Here is a 22,358-nt window from a genome sequence, read left to right as displayed (position 1 = left end):
CGACTGCCCCATTGCCGCCCACATAATCCAATCGTTTGGCCCCAGGGCCAAACGATCGAATTATTTTTTTTTACCTAAACGCTCCCCGATATCGCCCACCCGTAGGTGGGGATATCAGGTGAAGATCCGCTCGCTTGGCGACACGGATCTGCTCGTGTATGGGGACCTTTAGTTGTCTTATTTTCATGCATTTGTCATTGGCCCATAGATTTAGTGACCACGTCCTGTTGCACATTTTGGCTAAGATAGGGTTACACTTTCATAATTATCGTGATTTAAATAATAAATATTTATATGTTGTATTTTGATTATTGTATTACACCCAGTTCTCAAGTAGTGGTAAAAATAATTAGATCAATAAAATATGAAAAATTCAGACTTTTATTTAAAAACAAAAGTAATAAAACGTATGACTAATAAATTCAGTTGCTGCACAATATTTACATAAATGTAGTAGAAAGTAGAAACATTTGTATTTAATTCACAAAAGACATATCTAGCAAAGGGACAAGAAAAATGCCATTTAAAAAAGACCTGCAAATACAAAGAGGGTAATGGTTTTACCACGTATGCATGTGTAGGAAGTTGTATAAAAGGCAGCAATTAACCCCTTTTGGCACAACCACCCCTGCAATGTAAAGGCTGAGTAAAGGCTGAGTAAAGGTTTCCAACCCTTCTTTTTTGATTTAGCCTTTCCCTCCCAGCCTTGCTTCCCTACACCCCTGTGCAAGTTAAATCCTTTAATGTACTTCTACTTCATTTGTTCCTTCATCCCCTAGGATGCCTGCAGTAGGAAATGCTCTCCTGGTATGCCCACAGCCTCAGATTATGTGTGGGGATAAGGAATACTAAGCCTAACATTGGCATCAAACAAAAATATGCATTTTGTTTCATAAGAACTTATAAATATATATTACATATGTTATTCTTTTTGTAAATAGTCTCAGTGTCTTTAAGCAAAAGTGGATAAATGCAAGACTGTGCCCGTGGTGTGAGTCTGTGCAGCCTGCAGTGTGCCTGATAGCTACGGACACTTCTTTTCATAATTTGCTTGAAATAAAGCACTACTATGTAACACCATAGTGCGAGTGTTATTGTCAGAATATAGATTCATCCTTAGTTTGAAATACAGTTTGCACAGAGTTGGTGTACATTTAACACATCCAAACACCTCATTTACCATTCAGAGTGCTTTTGTGCTCATTAGTTACTACTAGATGCAGAGCCGGAAATAGGAGAAGAGGCACCTGGCTAGGGCCCAATGACTGGGGGTCGCCAGGAAAGAACCTCTCCTGCTTACCCCTAGTCTGCGCTGCATTGTCATTGCCCATGCCACGTATCATTACGCGGTGAGGGCAATGACCCCTCCCGCACATGAGAAGGGGGGAGAGGAAGGTGCAGGGGCGAGGTGGCCGGTCGCCTTGGTCCGCCTCTGACTAGATGTCCCATAATCAGGGGCACTGCCATATGAAGCTTCTTTGGGGGTTTTGAGCATCCTGAGAAATGACCAACATAATGACATTTGAGATGTCATGACACTTTTAAAGCCAAGTGCACACTTGGTTAGCAGAGAAGTGGGTGAGTCCTATAAAAGAATGTGTTTCCTAACAAAATTCTTTTGCATATTATAGATTGTCATGTGTGCTTGCCTTAGAATTTCTGTGCACGCTCTTGAGTGTATGTCTGAGAGGTAACTGGCTGCAAGTGGCATTTTCCCATACTGACAGTACTAAGCCACCATCACAATACATCCATTGCTGTTGTTGGTATAATTAATTCATGAAGGAATTGTTGAGTACAAAACTGGATCAGAACTTCTTCCAAAAAATAATACAGTCATGTGCAAATGATGGGGTGTATAAGGTTAATATGCTACTGACAATATTTACAAAACTAGGTGTAATATAATACAAGGAGCACAGTTTGTTAGGCACTTATTTGTATAGGCACTTATAGCAGTCAATTATTGCTTGCACTTTTCATAAATCCTAGTTGAAAGCAAACATCTTAGTTGAAATGGGTCATAAGACCTGGGCAAACTTTGCACCTTTTATTACATGAATCCAATGGGTTATCATAAATTTTGTTAACTGCAGAGAAATCAGAAGATACCCTAGATATATATTTTAGCAAAGAATATCTAACAGTGCCTTCATGCCAATGAATATATTATAACTAAATGCAAATACAATATATATATATAATATAGTATGTGTCATTTCCACAGTTAGCACTTCCCAGAGTTAATGTTTCCTCCTCTAAAGTAGCTTCACACAATGGGCAATACGTTCAAATTAGCACCAAGCTTCTTAACCCGTTGATTGCATTTGGAGCTAGATTAACGCAGTTAATGGTGTTATTGAAAAAAATGTCCAGTGCCAACAATTTTACCTCTTCCCACAGTTAAGCTATGTAACATTGTGACTTAACCACCAATGGAAAAAAGAAAAAAATATTTTATTCAAAAGAGCAGTGAATGTAATATAGCAGAAAAATAAGTAATTAAAAATGCGCAGTGCTCAATTAAAATTCACAATGTAATTAACTCTGTAGAGAACAGTAATGCATTGCAAAATGCATTATTTTATCCTTATCTTTGTAAACTTTTATTCCATTTACATCTTTTATTACATATCACCATTAGACTCTTTTATTTTGCGGTCCAAATTAAAAACCGGAACAAGATGATGGCAGATGATATAGTTTTGTAATTGCTAATTCTGCATATGTTCAAATGCATAGGCATATGCAATAAAATACACTTATATATTTCATTGTTCTATAGGCATCTTGGACTTTTTTTGGACAGAAAATATACAGTACCCTTGCTGTCACACAAACCAGAGCCCACTATCAACAATTGTAAAACAGAGAATAAAAGGAAATTCTCATTTCCTAGTGTAATTGTTCATTTGTTTCGTAATATACCAAAACACAAGGCCTTGCCATGTTGTTTCCTTAAGGAAACAGCAGACTAACAGTGTATTGTTAACATTCACCATTTTTATTTGACTGGTTTTGTTGTTTCATTCTCATGAGAATCACATGGCTTTTCTTCCTTCTGTTGAATAGTATACAAGCAATGGCAGCAGCCACCAGGGCAATGCAGCACAAAACTATTATTGCAATTACAACACCGCCCACCATGTTACCTCTATCATGGTCTTTTGTGTCATCATCTGGCACAAGTGTTTCATCCATCATGGAAACATCCTCTAAATCATGGATCATTGTGGTATCTGTAGGCCTGGGGGTACTGGCAGTAGGATATGTTTTGTCAGGACTACTTGTATCATAGTTGAATGTGGAGTGGAACAAATCTGGTTCCACTGTAAAATCCTGATATGTTAATTGCTCATCACTTAATTCAGAAATGGGTATACCATTAAAAGGTGAATTGGTGCAGACTAATTGACTGAGGTTGCCAAGTTTATTCATGTTTTCCGATAACCAGTTTTTTAAAGAGAGGAGATTGTGGTCACATTTCCATGGATTTTCATAAAGTTTGACTTCATTTAGCTGTACCAACGAGTCAAAAAAGTCATGTGGAATATCCTCCAATGAGTTGTTTTGCAGCTGTATGTTCATTACAGTGTCCATGTTTTTAAAGAGGTCACCTGGGAGATATTGAATCTTATTGCTATGAAGGGAAATATTCTGCAGCTTAGGTAAACATTTGAGAACATCTTGATCCAAAGTTGTAAGAAGATTCGTGTGCAGTGAAAGCTCTTGAAGTTCTTCCAGTCCACAAAAAGCGTGAGTAGAGATGGAGCGGATTTTGTTCTTACTTATAACCAGCAGCACTGTTTCTGTAAGGTTACTAAATACATTATCTGTAAGTTGTTCAAGTTGGTTGTCATAAAGCCAGAGTTCTTTTAGCTTTGGCATAGGACCAAATACTCCCGTGGTTAGCTCTCTTAATGCATTTCCATAAAGTGTTAGTTTGGTGATCTCAGGTAAATTCAGAAATATACCCCGTGGCAATGAATCAATCTCATTGTTTGATAAGAACACTTTCTGTAAATATGGATTGCCAGAGAAGGTATCTGTAGAGAGTTCAATGAGTTTATTGCTATGTAGCGCAACTTCCTGAAGGCTGCTAAGTTTTTTTAAGAATCCTGCTGGAATATCTTGCAGCTGATTTTCATACAGACGAAGTGTTTGAAGTTTAGCAAGTTTGTCAAAAGCCTGGGGAGGTAAGTATTTGATACTGTTTTTAGCTAAATTTAGTTTAAGGAGCCCGCTCATCTGGTCAAAAGCTCCTACTGGTATGGACTCCAGATTGTTTCCTACCATCTGAAGATCTTTTACATTACTGAGTGCTGTAAATAGTGATGGATGGATCTGGTTGATTTGATTGTTGGACAAAATAAGGGTCTCCAGTTTTGCCAAGTCTTTAAACAAATTGCCATGAAGTTCTTGCAGTTTATTGTTTGCCAGACTGAGATATCGGAGAGATATTAGGTTGTGAAATGCTGTGGATCCCACGGTAGACAGTTCATTTTTTTCAATCCTTAAAATCAGTAAGGCAGTCATATTCTGAAGAATGCCATTTGGTAGCTCTGTAACCTCAGTGTTGACTATCTGCAGTGTTCTGATGTTCTGAGGAATGTTATCTGGAATCACTAAGACTTCTGGTCCAGAACAATCCACCTGGCCAGGCCTAGGGCATATGCAGTCACTCGGACACTGCCCATAAACCAAAGTTATTGCAAATAAAGAGAAAATTTGAATGCTGAATGAATTCCACTTCATGGTTCCTATAAAACAAAGAAAAACAATTGTACTAGTTATGCTTAAGTAAATATTCAAACCCAAATTCTCATAAAGATTCTCAAATCAACCTAGAGACTAAAACAGCAGTCCTATTCAGGTATTGAGCCTATTTTATCAGTAAGGTAAAATATGTAGATAACATATTGGGGCGCAGCCGCCATGCTCAGATAAAATTTTCATGCAATCAAAAGTTAAACAAAAGTGTGTAATATTACTCAGATATTAGAAAAAATTTACAAACTATTGTCTGTCTTTGGAGGGCCAGGAAGGAGCAGACGAAGCAGCTTATGACTTTCCCAAAGTGACTTTCATTGACACATTCTCATCACTACATGTTTTGGCTTAACCAGCTCTCCTCAGGTGTATGTATACAAAGTTATAGCTATGAAAGTGCTATCACTTTGTATAAATTCACCTGAAGAAGGCTGGTTAAGCTGAAACATGTAGTGCTGAGAATACTGCAATAAAAGCCACTTTAGGAAAGTCATAAGCTGCTTCTTCTGCTCTCTGGGTTATCTTTTTCTAAGAACTTGGAAGTTTTACAACCAGCACAAGGTTGTAGCCAGTGGAGGGCCATGATGACCAGGTGTCCAAGGGAACCCAGCTAGCCACATCACCTTGCATCCATCCCCCCACATACAAATGTGCAGTGACGTCGCACAGGCGGGGGGGGGTTGGGTGCCGCGCAATGATGCAAGGGGTACCATAAAGAAATTCATCATCCTGTAGCCTGACAGAAAGATAATGTCCATCTATATTCATGCTTCTGAGTCTATTACTTTTGGCTACTTTTTCAGACTATCGATACATTTTTTAAAAACGACTTCCAAAGCACCATCCATTAAATTTCCTCCTTTTTTCAGCATGGTGATTGGTCCCGTACTGTTTGTGTTTCTCTCAAATTGGGCCTGGGAAGGATCAAATTCTCACATCATTTTGGATATTTGTGGTAAATTGGAAGCAGAGCAACAACAGTGGGAGCAGAAATCGGGGCTGTGGGTATTGATCCTTGGGTTTGCAAAACTGTAGACTGGTAAACACATAGGCATTAAAAATTTGTTATGCTAATGGTTCTTTGTGAGATTCAGATGGGCACAATAAATATACATAGAGAAAGACAGAGCGAAAGAAAATAGTATAATATGTAATGGACTTGTATAATTTAAATGGAATCCAGAGCAGTGCTGGAAGTTCCTGTGGGACAAAGTATGTTTAGACCACACCAGAGCTTACTGTGAGGTCAGGAACATAACAAATCTAAAGAGAAGCTGTACAACTCATGGGAAGCAAACTTAATGACTGCAACCAGTGATGTTTCCATTCCATAATTACGGGTTATATTTCTCTAATTGCAGGGTCTCATGAACCTTAAGTTTTCTTGAACATTGTTATATTTTTTGGAGAAAATACACACACAAATCTCACATTATACTGGCTTATGTAAGACATCAACAGCTACATACATCATTTACCTTATGAGCAAAGTACTCCACCCAACAATGTGCTAATCGATAGAAAGACAGCAAAGTTGCTATCGCATCATCCACTACATATCTCTTAAGACCACTGGGCCATTCCCCAAACTTATCGCATTACATGCACTAAACCATGGCCGTGACCAGGCGAGTGCCTTATTAGATCATCCAAAAAAGTAATAGTTCTTTATTGCAAGAATGTACTTGAACTCTCACATCAAGCTAAAATGTAGTGTTTTACACTGAAAAAACAGAGAATATGAGATTTTAACCCACATGTATGTGCAGTAGTAGATGGTGTGCAACTGACATCTATATATCTGCTTGCTGAACTGATGCTGTAACAGAATTCAATACCCACGCACAAATAGCTTGGCTATTTTGGCCCCATTCAGTCTTTGCAGTATCAAATATTAATGTGACTCTTGCCCACTGTTGAGCAAACATTTGTTGTAGATTAGTATTTAGAAGGTAGATATTGCATATTACAGTATTTAGGAGAATTGAAGTTATGATCATTTTTGTTGTGTAGGTCAACATGTACTAACCCCCACTTCCAGCACTGCACTGGTTGTCTACTCTTTCTGTTCAAGTTTTTTGTACTCCAAATATAACACAATAGTTTTACAGGGCCCCTGTTTTCCCCAGTTGCATGCTGCTTTCACTTGGGTGGGCCCTTGCTGTTGTATTGGAGGAACGGGTTTTTGTGCTGGGTGTTGTCAAGGGGTAAAAAAAAAGGTCACATTTGATAGCTATTGAATAAAGAACTGCTGCGTTCTCTACTGGTGAACTGTGGTGAACTATATTTTTACCCTTTGATAAACATGCTTCATAACTTCATGGAAGGCTGGCAGATTAAAGGTAGTAATACTTTCAAGGCTAAAATTAATAAGATTAGCTGTAATACGTGAGCAGTACAGCAAATTGTTTTCCCCTGTCATTTAGAGAAGACCATGGAAGGTATAGAGTTCATTAATACAGAAATTTCACCTTGCCACGAGTAACCCATTTTTTTTAGCATTATTGTGAAAAAACAAACAAAAAAATGCTCCTTTAGTAATAGACCATAGGAGTTTATAGGAGTGTCTATAGGAGTTTTTCTTGGATAAAAAATAAAGTTTACATAAAGCCAAAGTAGTGATATCACTTGATTCTGTTTATTACTATAGATATATATATATATCTGAGTGTGAGTGTTTTTCTTTGATTATTACATTCGTAACCTAAATGTTTCTGTTATGAGCAGGGTTATGAAATGAGCCAAGGTTTAGGCTAAGCTGAGATGCAGCTAAGTAAAACCACATGCTACCTTAGCTCTTCCAAAACAGTCATCCATGTTCTTTTAAGATATAAATAGAAATGAGAGCAACTAGGTTTGGACCTTTGACAGGGATTAGGTGTTCTTAATAGGCAGTACCATCTATTGTTTGTTCTAATATTCTATGTGCATATAGCTCCTAGACAAGGAGAACAGCACCTGAGCTTTTAACCCCTGGCACATGAGGGCAAACAATACTACTAAGAGTACAACAGGACCGATGCTACAAGGATGCCACATCTTGGATAGAATGAAATGGGCTGCAGAGTTTTTTGTCATCTGCAAACACTGATACATTACCCATAATACCCTCCGCAAAGTCATTATTAAACAAGTTGAACAAAAGTGGACCCAGTACAGAACCCTGAGGGACCCCACTGAGAACCTTACTCCAAGTAGAGAATGTACCATTAACAACCACCCTCTGCAGACAGTTTCTATGTGCAAACGACTTCACTAAGACCAATAGACCTTAGCTTAGAAAGCAGTCGTTTGTGGGGAACGGTATCAAAAGCTTTGGCAAAATCCAAATAGATGATATCTACTGCATCCCCACTGTCCAGCTTCTTACTTACCTCATCATAAAAAGCAATTAAATTGGTCTGACATGACCTGTCCTTCATAAAGCCATGCTGATTACTGCTCATAATGCCATTCTCCACTACATCATTTTGTATGTGATCCCTTAACAAGCTTTCAAATAACTTGCCCACCACGGATGTCAAACTTACAGGCCTATAACTGGAGATCGTAATCCCTTTTTAAATATAAGAATTATATCAGCTTTCCCCCAAACCATAAGTACCATACTTATGCGCTACATAAGCCACCATCTTCTTTTGCTGGAAAACACATTTATAATCACTCCAGCATGTGACCCAGGCATTCTGCCACCAGATTAGTTTGTCTGTAACTCCTTTAGTCTGATTACTAATAATTTGAATATGTGTTTTCTGGACACCCTGTTTACCAGGCAGTGATCCAGTGAACTAAATTAAATTTGGCTGACTAAGCTTCAGATGGAGCGTGGGAGGCTCCCTATTGTCCTCTGAACTGCGAATCCACCAGTCCCTGTCCATTTTTTTGTCCATTTAAAAATTTTTTTAGTATCTATTGTATGATATATTATAGTTTGATATATAGTAGACTGGCCAGTCACTAATGGTTGAATGTATTGAATATTAAAGTGTCTGATCACACTTATGATTAAATTATCCTGTCCGTTTCTGCTTGCCAATAAAGCTTATACTTTAACGTCTACAAAGGTTTAGTAGATATGTTTTAGAGTAGGCAAGACTTCCATCACCACCAAACATCTGTATTGTTTGTCTGAGCTGAATGGTTAGAATTAAGAACTGTGCCAAGCAGCACAAAAATAGCTGCCAGACGGAAAACTGCCACCAGTTGTAATAAAATGTACAAGAAGCAGGAATTCCAGTCTAGAGCTCTACTGCAGCTGGAAAGTCTCTTAAGACTTCCCAGTTATATCCTGGATGCGTATCAACAAGCACTGACAAGCATATGTATGATGCTGAAGACACTTTTTTTTTGTCCCAGAAAGTTTGGAATCAAATGGCTGCTAGCTTGTTCTTGTCAAGATAGCCTGACAGCTAAAGACAAACAATTACATTTTATCTGTCAATGTACTTTGAATGTGAAATCAGATCCCATCCTTATCTTGAAAAGATAACAAGCTAAGGAAGTACAAGGATGCACATGTCAGTCTACAATATCATCAAAAAAGTTACATGGAACATAAATTTATTTGTGCACCAAATGTATTACTTCTGGTGAATTAAGATCCATTCCAGACCAGTGGAGGGTGGGTAGGGGTCAGCCATGTGCAGGAGTGCCCAGCGGACTGAGACCTAGTCATTTTTGGTGCCTGCTGAATGCTAAATTCTGGAATAATGTGTTTTTGTTTTTTTTTTAAAGGAGAAGTAAACAAAGTTTCAGATGAAAGCAGAATCTGTTATATGCTTTGCTATATACTGGCCCACAGATATACCACAGAAACAACATAGCAGTGGTCAGTTCTCCTCCAGCCAAGACTTCAATTTGGGTAGAGAGACCACACTAGCAATTAGGTAGGTAAGCATACCCAATTAATTGTGCCAGGGAAAAACCACAAACTCCACTCCACATGTTGGGGGGACAACCAACCATTCTGCCAGCACTGTGGGAAGCTAGGGCTTGGCTGCAGAGGAGCTAACTACTGCCACATTTATTCAGTTTTATATGTAGTTGGGTCCAATGGTGAATAGCAAGGGACACTGCTTTCAATAAAAATTACATTTACATAACTTTAAAATTAAGCTTATTTCTACAGTACTGTTAATTGCAAATAATATCGGAAATTTGCCTACAATGAAATATGCTATTATTATTATGCAGACTTTTTTTGGATTTAATACCCCAACTGGCATGCTGAAAGTTGCAGTTCAGCCATAGCTATTAAGCAATGAAAAAATAGTATTCTCAGCCAACCATGTAACCCAGTGACAGGAAAAGGTGGGTTACTGCAACTGCTGTTAACTATGTTCACTCAAGGGGGTGCTGGGTAATGTAGTTACCACAGCTGGAGACACTTCGATTAGATCTCTGTTTATTCATCAGCTTAGTTCATTTCTGCAGATTCAGAGCAAAAATAGATGAAACTTGAGGCTCTGCTGCCTCTTATCCTCATCTGCCCTCCCATCCTAAGGGTCCACTTTCACTTAGATTTGCTGACGCTGCTCCTTTATAAAGCACTGGAGCCAGCGCTTCTCTGCTGTCATCTTATCAATGGAAACCAGTGAAAGGTCTAGCCAGAAATCAAACAGCAGGGATGGTACAATATAAACCACAAGTGCTCACATCTGTCCCCTGCCAGCTCTCCCATTGCCCCAATCCCTTAATGCAGTCACTGAGCTTTCTACCAGTTTTCGAGGAACATGGAAGTAAGCACATTCCTCTGTGTGCTACTCACACCACAAGCATTTGTAACAGCCCTGTTCTGCCAGATACAAAGGCAGCCAGGTCGCTCTTACAACTTGATGAATGAAACCAATTTCAGGAATAACTAAACATTCAGTTGCCTTAAATGTCCCTAAATAACCATTTAAGACAAAATAAGAAATGAAAGATCTGAACTCCAGATAGATTGGCTTTAGAGCATGGGGTACATAGAACTCTACACATGAGATGGGCTTTCGCTATGCGGAAATATCCTTGGGGTGTAGTGCAACTACAACTAAAAGAATGAGCGCCAGAAGCTTCTTTGTGGTAAACCAGAACTTAACTTGATTATTGTCCAAGACAAATGATCCACAGGGTTATAGCAATACTCTCACAGAGGAGGTATCAGATAGTTGCACAGAAGGTAAAAAAATTTGATGTCCACCGGTTTAGCCCACCTCAGCCGAGGATGGAGAAGGTAAGGACCAGCAACCAGCATGACCTCCCTGCAGAGAGTAGCCTGTCCAAGTATCTTTATCCTTAGGGTGTCCCTTAGCAGTCAAGGACCCCTCACAGCCCTCACAACTACAGATGAGCGATAGATACCGACCTTATACCTGCATCTTAACCGTGGTCCTACTCTAAGCCAACAGTGCCTGTAGGGAAGAGTACTTCCTGCTAATCTCTCCTGGTTGGAACAAGAAACTGCTCTTTCTAACTAATCTCACATTCCTAGAAAGTGCTCTTATAAATTAATCAGACACTTACTATTCCTCATTCACCGGGTCCCTGTTCCCTGACTTCCTAGAGCTAGTTGTAGCCTCTAGGGTAGATAGCTTTACTAGGGCCCTGTTGATCCCAGGCTCAGTGGAACTTCCACCTGGGTCAACAGATGCAGCCAAAGAGAAAGACCCACCCCTTTACACAAAACTATATTAGAGTGAAAAGGGAGTGGTCTACCTATAAACCAATAAGGCACAAATGCTAATGGCAAACTAGATACATGGACATCTGCCCAGTAACAGGAAAAAGAAGCAAATGGTACATGGTTGCAAAATCTACTGGAAAGCCTTGCCAGAAAAATAGTGAGTAAAAACTGTTTTATTAGCAAAGGGAGAACCCACTTTATATTAATACATTTGGTTTTGGAATGAGATTTTGGAAAGGCAGGTGGCTACATACAAGAGTGTGCACCTACCACCGATGCCGTACACATTGTGCCTGTTCCTGTTACTGATGCGCTAGGCTAAGCACAGAGAAGCACAAGGTACCAATGTATTTTCAATATATTTTACACCTTCCCATTGTGTCTTGTGTCCAGAAAATTGAGTGCATTTTATCATGGTTGCACCTAAATGTCATTTGTGCAGCATTTACTAACCAGTCCAATATGATGCATCTATATTTACAGCAAAAACATTGCTTTAATATGTGGGTATGTTGATCTGTTATTCTGCTACAATATTTGGAAAAATCTTGACAAACTGCAGGGTTTTTTTTAACTTTATACTTAGTAAATGGCCAAAGTTCAATAGAGTCACATGTTTTAAAGCTATGTCATGTTTTCTGCCCACCTTTTTATGGTATCCTATTCAAAGCACTCTGCTAATTCATTCTTTGTAGGGTTTTAAACCCTAATCCTTGTGTATATTTGGGTTGCATAGGAGCAGAAGCCAATATTGGTCACATGTTCCCCATAAGGCACAATGAACCTTGTGAAAGAACATTGAACCACTTTACTTGCAATGGAGTGAGCTTCTTCTTGTACCTGATGTGCTAAGCTAGGAACAACTGCACCACAGTGAACAAGTAGGTGCAAGAACATAGCAGCACCTGTTATTAGTGCTGTATCTGAAAGATACATGACCCTTACTGAAACCATGTATATAACAAATAGCAAAAATTGACCTATTTTCTGTGATGCCACTGTATATTAATAATAGGGGAACTTACTGCTTTGTAACCATGCGAGTTCTATTCACCTCCCACGCAGGAAGCCCAATAAGTTGCATTTTTGTATGTAGAAATCCACCTCTGCTTATGTATATGCAACACATATAATAATGCAATTGCTATTCTAGGCGAGTGTTACAGACTCACATGGGAGATTTCAAAATCACCTCTTACCCTTGGATCTTGGACCTGCCCATCTAGTGACATCATTGGCGATGTCTATGGTTAATTTGTCATGTCACAAGAGAGGCCTGTTCCTCTTCATCACAGGGTAGGTCCAAATCTCTCACGTGACTAAATAACTGCCAGCTAAAGAGCAAATTGAAATGCTTGTAGTTTTCATCCTTAAAGGAGAGCAGCGTTTGCTGAACTCCTGGTTATTACTTTCTAAACAATGTTGCATAGGGCAGACTCCTCCAGCAAGACAGGTCTGTCAAACTGCTTGTGTTACAATGTTTCAACTGCCAGAGCCACCAGGGCAGGGGATAAACAGAACAGGAAGACAGTGCTTGTAATAGCAATTATATATACAAATAACTAAAAAACCATTACAAGTTTGTAATGAATGTATATTGCAGAGTTGCTTAGAATTAAGTTTTCTTTTATTAGGCAAAAAAATATTTTTGGGGTTGATATGTCTTTAATATTTTATAATATCCAAGGATTTTGTGATGCTAAAATCTACAGTTAGTATTGATGTTGGTATATAGGGTTTATGTATGTGAGTGTATAGATAGGTCAGTATAGGTTTGTGTGTGCTGGTTTTACTTGGAAGGGTTGAACTTGATGGACTTGATGGTCTTTTTTCAACCCTTTGTAACTATGTAACTATCTATTATGATAAAAATGAATTACACCATTCATCTTAAATATTACCAGGATTGTTGGCTGTTTTTATTGTACCTGCATTTATTTCCTACAATGTATCCTGTAGATACTTCCTCAGTTCTGCTCTTTTGGGTACTTTTGTACCCAGAACATGGGGTCTGCTTCCTCTATAGCAATAGAAATCCCCCTCCCCAACCATTCTCGGTGGGGAGCAGGCAGGTGTAGTAATCACTGTGTGGCCCCTTTTCACGGTATGGGGCGTATCAAGTTATGCCACTGCTTTTGGTAGGGTACATTGCCCTAACTGTGTTGCGGTTGTGAGAGAGTCTCTTATTGGGTAATAAAAGGTTAACAAGTTTGTCAAGCCCTTAGCAACCAATCTGGATTATGATTACTAGCAGTTAATAAGTAAAAATACCTGATCTGTAGGCGACAACACCTGAAGCAAACTTTGCTAACCCACTTTCCTGGACACCACAAATATGCAATAAATATTGAACCCTTAACTTTAAAATCATGATTTCTACTTTACTGTGCATGCACACTATCTTCACACTATCTACAGCATAGAATATCTCTAGGGCATCAGGAAATAATGTTGATTTGGCAGAAATAGTACCCCGGGTCAGTGCCCTTTTTAGTGGACAGGAATGTCGGCCCAAGGTCTAATTATATTCACAATTATATTCACAATTAAATATCACTGTACTACTTGTTCTTTAAGTGACTCGCCCAAGCCTTCAGGCAATGGAAACAGGGACTGATGCCAGACCTACACGGGTGTCTGTCATATAGCCTCAGTAATTAACATCACACTTAAGCGTAGTTTCCCCTCATCAGACTGTTTGATCTATTGGGCAACCACTGTGCCCCACTGCTCTGAGCGCACCAAAGAAGGCATCACCTCAAATACCCTGATCTTTCTGCCAGAAGCCAAAGATTAGATGTAGTTCAATTGTTGGCTATGAGAAAAGTATTTTCCACACTGACTCTGTTATGGATTTAAACAGTCCCATTGCACCATGAAGCAGAAAACAGTAGTGAAATCTGAATAGAAGAAAATATCAACCCCTCAGCTGCTTCTAGAGTTTGCAGTCTGTGTGCAACAGCAAAAAATATACAAATCCCCTTTTTAATGTTGCTTCAGTGTTTATGTAACTGATGAATTAAGAGTCATTCTGTCTGTCTGTATCCCATAAACTGACCAATTATCTCTTTCCAGTGAGATGTGCTCATTGTTATAATTGTCTCATACCCAGAGCATGGCAGCACCAGCACCAGCACCAAAATAGAGAAGAGAAAGGTTAGACAGACATGAAGAACATAAAGCTTTACCATTTGTATTCTTTAACTTCATACTGGGAATCATTTCATAAATTGCATTTTTGTGGTTAGTGTGCCTTTAAGATACATATGCCTCAGTGGTAGTGCTGGCAGGGAATGTTTGTACATGTAGCTATACAAAAGCTGTAGCACTACATTCTGCCTATCCCTGATGTAGATCATTATATGTACATGTTACACATTGTTGTGGCTCAGTAAAACACTGACTGCAGCCAAAACTTGAACAATACTCGTTAAAGGAAATCCTGCACAGAATATATTCATGTGGTCCTAATATTAATCTCTGTGTGCCTTTCCAAAGTGTAGCATCACTTTTTTCTGCTATTAATTGCTTTGGCTTCCATAGAGGCAAACAGTCTGTTCTGGATATTCTATTAACAATGAGTCAGTGGTTACAGATAAATCTGCTGTTCATTTACCTACAAGTATTTTTGTCTCAATTTAGAAACATCTCAGGGAAACAAATTCTAATGAAGGCCAGTAATGAAGGTTCTTATTATAACATTAGTATTATTATAATGACCACACAGCAAAACAATATAATTTTAATACAACCATATATAACCATAATGTTTCTATTCTATTCAGATGCCCTGTACAATTTTAGTATAATTAAACCTCTAATGTATTTTCCATAATCATTTAAGTAATAACACATGTTATTTCACATGTTATAGTTCCTCTATTTCCCCAAATTATCACTGTTTTAATATTGTATTGATCCTTATAGAGTCTAAAGTAAGTCATTTGTGTACTTAGATAATAATTTTGGTACAATTTACATTACCTGTGCTCATAATGGTCAGCAAGGTTATCTATAATTATCAATACCTACACACAAAGAGTAATGTTGGAGTGTGCTGCCTTGCAAGCCAGAATTATTCTGCTAATAAAGTGATTTGCTATGCACTGAGTCAGGTCAGAAGAGCTGAAGAGAATACAAATCCAGATGTTACCCACCTTGGTCGTTTCTTACAATCCTGAAGCTCTACTGTGCACTGTTCTGCAGCTGGAGACTGGAAGTTTTTGCTTCCTTCCCTCTGTTTAAAAGCAGATCAATGAATCAGCAAAGGGGACGTGTCAATGGGTTAGAGCTCCATCAGTCTCTCCATAAGCACACAAGCTAAAGAATGTTATTGTACAGTATTCCTGCTCTTGGTGTAAGCACTGCCCTCCTCACGGATGCTTGCTTTGCAGTGGAATGTAGATTTCCTGATGAGTAAGTTAATATTCCATGAGAAACATCATTCTTTCTGACCCACTCTATAATTCCCTTATTAGCTGTAAAGTGCAGAGGAACAGACCATGAAGCAAAGTGCTCATATCAGTCCTTATGGAATCAATGGAGTTGTTAAATCCTGTGCTACTTTGGACATAAAAGGGGCAGAGCTATAGCAAATCCTAGGAATGTTGCTAGGCTGGGGAGAACTGGTGCTATTGGCCTAGCCCAGTGATCCCCAACCAGTGACTCATGAACATCATGTTGTTTACCAACCCCTTGGATGTTGCTCCCAGTGGCCTCAGAGTAGGTGCCCATTTTTACATTTATTATTATTATTAGTATTATTAATATTTATTTATAAAGCACCAACATATTCTGCAGCGCTGTACAATAAGTGGGTTTCATACATTGGACATACAGAGTAACATATAAAGCAATCAATAACCGATACAAGAGGTGGAAGCATAGAGACATGATTTTACTCCAAGCTATCATTCCTCATGGCGCTATCAAATAGCCAATCACAGCCCTTATTTGGTATCCCCAAAGAACTCTTTTCATGCTTGTGTGACTCAGCAATAGTGATAAGCGAATTTTTTCACCAGGCATGGATTCGCTATGAAATTCTATAACTTGCCATTGCCGATTTTTTTCACAAAACTGCCGGTAAAATGCCCCACAACAAAAAAGTGAGGAAAAAGTCACTTTCGCATCAAAAAGATTATGGTCACAAGGAATAAGTCACGTCAAATCAGCCTCATAAAAAAACTCACGTTCCTGTCAAAAAAAGTCATACACGTCAAAAAAGTTGTGCAATAGCAGCATTTTGCAATTTAGCAGCAATTTTTTAGCAGTTTTACAAACTTGGGACAGATTCGCTCATCTCTATTCACCAATACTTTTTACGTCTGAGTGTGGCTCACAAGTAAAAATATTGGGGATCCCAGGTCTAACCTAATGTACAAAGAGAAAGAAATTTGCTTGCAAATAGTGATGCCATCTAATGGGCACATCCTATAGTTAAACAGTCCTATATATACTTCGTGTATATATATATATATATTAATAGTACATTTTTATCTGAATGTTGTTTTTTAAGTGGTACATGAAATAAACAAAAAACAATAAAATAGATATTTAGTGAAAGGGCTACAGCAGGTTTTTTTTTACCTATGGGTTCTAATGGTGGGTCACCATGATCCCCCTGAATACAGCGACAATAAAAACTGCACTTAAAACAAGCCGTATATCAGATTTTAAGCCTGAGCTTAATAATAGTCCCCTGAAAAAAGTTTAAGAAGCTCTGGGCTAGTAGCTGGCACTGTCTCCAGTGTGACTTCCATCTGTTCTTTATCTAAAAAAAGTTAATGATTCTAATGGTATGCTCATAAGAAAGTGGGTTAGATAATTATCAAATAAAGCAGTAATTATCAGCTAGTTGCAAATTTTGTCTGGGAAAGAAAAGTTCCAACTGCTGGGAACAATTTTTAAGTTTGGAAATTATTAGAAGTTTTTGGGTTTTTTTATCAGCGCCCAGCAAAATCCTCAGTCATTCACTCAAGTACAGGATGTGTTTGCGCCACTTAGTCAGCCTCTACCACACTGAAGTGTTACTTTTCTGCCACAGTCACTCTTATTTGACTTTAAAGACATGGCTGCACAGATGATTAAGGAGTTGAGGATGTTTAAGAATTAGAGAGTTTGGGGGCGATCAGGGTTTAAAAGTATATGACTCCCAGAATGCAGCACTGATAAGAGCTCCCCAGACTAAATCATCCGCCAGAACTGCACACTATCAGTGCAAGGCACCTCTGAATGAAATGATACATAAGGTACATAGAACAAATGCTCACAAGTGGGTGTACATATAATAAATTAGTAGGTCAGGTGGAAAAAAGATACCAATTGCCTAATATTAACCTTATACTGCATTTACTATTGCCCATTAAAGCAAATGAGTAAAAGCTGAAAACAAGTCATTTGATAAAAATAAAGAAAAAACAATTTTTTTTAAATGCAGATTTCGAATCACTTGCTGCTTAAACCATTAACAAGCAGTCCCACAACATTGGTTACACTGCTGCACAGATGCAGTTCATTAGCTAGCCTCAGACTGAAGCAATCCTTGGAAACAAATCAAAGTCTAAGGTGTATTTGCCACACAGTAATCATATTGTTTCAAACATATCTTTCAGTCTCGCACCCAGGATAGGATTCCATAAGCTTTGGCAAATGCAGCCAGACATTGCTGGCTTAGTATATTGCATATTAGTATGTATTGATACTGAAGGTTTGTAATGTGCATTGTGGGCAAAAATATGGTGTTTTGCCCCTGTTTTTCCCAATTTGCAAATTTCAACCTTTTAGTAACTGGGTACTATTATAAACTGCAAATCTTTGCAGTTTATAGCTTGTGGGCTGTGTATAGGGTTAGTTCCTTGTTCCATTCAAGCAGAGCATATCAAGTTATCAACTTAGCACTAGCCATGTTTTCTAATATGTCTATTAATTACTGTAGGAGGTGTTGTACATAAGCATTTCACATTTCAGCTGCTTCTAAATGTATTACAGTAAAACGGAACGTGTTGTTTATACAAAACAACATACACATTTACAGCACCCAAATGTATACAGTTAGAAGGACGTCCTGCCCATCACCAACAAAAGGAAACACAGAATCCTGCCGTGGAAGTGGCGCTGACAGCGAGCGTCTGATGATGCTGTCTGGCTTCATTGTCTATCTGAAGACTATGATTTGGAATTGCTGCCGTAGTGAAGAAATAAATACAGTAATACTAGGTTGTACTGTTGCATGTTAACTTTTAAGAGGTGGTCCCAAGCAGAAATTATTCTTTCAAACAAGTCCAAAAAAATGTCTCTCTGGGATAAAATCTGGAATGAATAAGAACACATCTGGATAAGTGAAGTCATATAAATAGCACAAGTAAAAATGTCTACTCTGCAGAAAAAAACGAAGAAGAGAAAAGAAAAGAAATAGACTAACTAGATCCAGAGTCTGTAGTAAAGCAGAAGCGTGAAAGAACACACTAGTGTAGCATTCAAGTAGTACAAAGCAATGTGTAGAAAACGAAATATCTTAGCAAATGTCCCACAGTGCAGCAAGGACTTCCATTGTTCCATATAACTATGTTACTGCGTCAGACTGAGGTAGTTGGGCCCACTGGGAATCCAACCACTTTAGCAGATAAGTCTATGAATTAAAATATGCCCCCAGTAGATTCCCATTTGCTACTGTCAGTTACTGAATTTAAGGGCCGACTCACAATATACTGTATATATGGAATATAAATGTCACAATATAAGGCTGATTAGTAATTAGGGAGCTTAAAAACCAGTGCAATTATCATCAGAATTTTATAATCAGCCCTGTTGCATCAGGTTCTATGACATGTAAAGTGATGTTTGTTAAAAGGAAATTTAAAAATCCCATAAATTTGCCATTAACATGATACCAGTACCCAAACTTTTTTTTATTAGAACCACCTTTAATAACCAATTTGTAGTAAGTATGTACCAGCTTTGCATTTTTTCCAATATTCTCCAAGTTATATTATTATGAAATAGTGCCACGTAGTGCATCATCCAATAGTGCCACAGATTTACAGTTGGGTTGAGATTAAGGCTTTGGCTGGGTCATTATATGACATTCACCTTGTGTTTGGATCATTGTTCATTGATCATTGTTTTTAACCCTCTCACTGCCAGCCAATTTGGTCATTTGCGGAACATTTATTGGCAGGCAGTTTTTGAACATTTTGCGCTTTTCACTTTAGGGGCCTTTCGTTGGAGAGACCTTTAGTTCAACCAGGAAAGTAATATATCATTTTTTGGGACAAACTAAGCTTTCAAAATATGCTTGAATATTTTTGTAATTCCACTTCTGTAACCAGATATAGGCTTCTAAATGTCTAATAAATAAATAAAAATCATTTTTTTTCATAATATAAAACATATATCAGAAACATTGAAAGAAAAAGTATTTTATGCATGAAAATACAACAGATTTGGAAAGTTCCAAGTTGCCTGAATGCACCAATACCAAATATATATAGTTTTATGGAGAGTTCTCACTTGTATAGGTACCAAGATAAAACACCCTAAATTTGAATGCCAGGGGTTAACTGAATAGTTAGATACCCAACGTGCATAGGTTTACCTAAGTATGTGGCATTTTGATTTATGATTTCTGTTTCTATTTTTTCTGTCATTTTAGTAACTGCAAAATCAACACAGATAGCATTTTATGTGGGGAAAACCTACAAAAAAGTATATTCACTCTAGAAAGACATATATTTTTGCAAAGTACAGATTCCCCCAAATTCAAAATGGGTACCCATATTTCTACTCCAAAGTACCAAGCCGCAAAGCTTTCCTAAACTGTAGATTTTTATGACATTTCTGAAAATCACTGCCAATCTGCAGAATCTTATCTTCTACAGGTCATTACGTAACCATATCAAACACCCTAAATATGAACCCCAGATGTATACTGAACAGTTTGATGGCCACTGTACATAGGTTTATCAAAGACCCCAAAATATACCTTGTGCATATTAATTGAATTGCTTATATTTATCTAATTCATAAACACACAGGCAGTTTTATGTGGGGTAAAAGCTGCAAAAAAAGTAGGGTGACCCCTGAAAAACACATATTTTTGGAAAGAACACATTCAGACAAATCCAAAATGGCTAAATATTTCTTTTGACTTCAAACTGCCAAATGGCAAAGCTTTCCTAAATTTAGCTGCATTTTATGAAAAGCGCCTAAAAATGTTGCAATTCGCCTCATTTATCTCATACATTTTTGTGCATACAAAGGCACAGCGCCACAAATATGAACACCAGAGGTCTACCGCACAGTTTGATGTCAAATATGCATAGATATACCAAAGTCTGTGGTGTGTACTGACCCCAAAATGAAAATCTACAAAGCTTTCCTAAAGTTAGTGGTTTTTATGATATTTCTGAAAATTATCTAAAATTGTGTCTCACAGAGTATTTTATATATGTAACCCCTTTTTGGCTGTAATACAGACAAGTCCAGTTAGTGATAGGTTAAAGCAGTGCTGTCCAACTTCCGTGGTGCCGAGGGCCAGAATTTCACTAGCATACATAGTGCAGGGCCGCTAATAAAAGCCAGTTTTGACCACTCCCTATTTTTAAACTGCACCCACCTCAAACCACACCCATGTTATCACAATGGTGGTAGCACAGCAAAAACCCAAATGCTTGGTTCTCTCTGCTGGGATATCAACCATCATTCATATGTGAAAGAATTATATTATGTCATATTAAGACACACTGTTAAATCCCAATGCCTCCTCCTCCCCTGTGGATAGCACAGCAACCCCCAGCACATAATTATACACCTTAGGGACCATTGAATGGCTATTTCCAACTGCTAACAAACTCCCAGAACAAACCCCTGCCAGGTTCACCTCCCACAGGCAGCATAGGGCAGGCAGAGTATGGCACACACAGGCAGTACTCTGCTACCCTATGCTTCCTGTGTGTGCCATACTCTGCCTGTCCTATGCTGCCTGTGGGTGCCATACTCTGCCTGCCCTATGCTGCCTGTGCGTGCCATACTCTGCCTGCCCTACCCTGCCTGTGTGTGCCATACTTTGCCTGGCCTATGCTGCATGAGTGTGCCATACTCTGCCTGCCCTATGCTGCCTGTATGTGCTATTCTCTGCCTGCCCTATGCTGCCTGTGTGTGCCATACTCTGCCTGCACTATGCTGCTTATGTGCCATACTCTGCCTGCCCTATGCTGCCTGTGTGTGCCATGCTCTGTCTGCCATATGCTGCCTGTGTGTACCATACTCTGTCTGCCCTATGCTGCCTGTGTGTGCCATATATGTACATACAGTGACACAATGCTGGCACTGCTCCTACAGTCTGAGGTGTGAACAGGTGAACAATGTGGGTAATTACAGCCTGAGTCTGAGGTGTGAACAATGCAGTTGGTGAACAATGCAGCGGTGTTAAAAGGTGTGTACAGTACAAGGGATTACATGTTTAAACAATACAGGATGATTGCACCCTGAATCTGAGGTGTGAACAATGTAGGGGGACAGTTAATATCAGTACTGATACCGTTCAAAGCTTACACAAAGGTAAGTCATCAATGAAGCCAGACAGTTGTGGGGGGCCACACAGAGGGGGGTCACGGGCCTCCAGTTGGACAGCGCTGTGTTAGTGCATGTGGTACCCAAAGGATGGGTCTTCACTAAGGGGTAGGATCATTACAGATGGCATTGTTGAACTACATCTCCTACTTCCAGATGTAATAAAGTAAATGTAAAAGTAAAAATAAGGATGCCAGAAGCTCTTTATGCAGCAAAACAGAACAGAACTGGGTTTATTGTCCAAGACAAATGATCCAAGTGCAGGGTTATTAATACTCACAAAGCAGATGGTAAAGGCAGAGTACTGGTGCACCAATGTAAAGAGTAGTTGGTAAGAAATTCTTTATCCTTA

General features: G+C 38.7%; 1 protein-coding gene across 1 annotated transcript; it reads right to left on the bottom strand.

The window, feature by feature from the left end:
* Nucleotides 1–363: 363 nt before the first annotated feature.
* On the bottom strand, nt 364–15,983 carry lrrc15 (leucine rich repeat containing 15). Its single transcript, XM_031902375.1, has 2 exons — nt 15,592–15,983; nt 364–4,760 (listed from the first exon to the last, which is right to left on the bottom strand). The coding sequence occupies exon 2, from the start codon at nt 4,753–4,755 to the stop codon at nt 2,989–2,991; it is 1,767 nt and encodes a 588-aa protein (XP_031758235.1). The 5' UTR covers nt 4,756–4,760; nt 15,592–15,983; the 3' UTR covers nt 364–2,988.
* Nucleotides 15,984–22,358: the final 6,375 nt, after the last annotated feature.

This window comes from Xenopus tropicalis, chromosome 5 (genome assembly GCF_000004195.4).
Source record: "Xenopus tropicalis strain Nigerian chromosome 5, UCB_Xtro_10.0, whole genome shotgun sequence".
NCBI classification, from domain to species: Eukaryota; Metazoa; Chordata; class Amphibia; order Anura; family Pipidae; genus Xenopus; species Xenopus tropicalis.
Note: the sequence above shows the minus strand (reverse complement) of the source record. Positions and strands in the feature narration are given on the sequence as shown.

Bases quoted from the DNA above. Each gene is read 5' to 3' on its own strand.
- lrrc15 (XM_031902375.1), bottom strand. From the start codon at position 4,755: ATGAAGTGGAATTCATTCAGCATTCAAATTTTCTCTTTATTTGCAATA.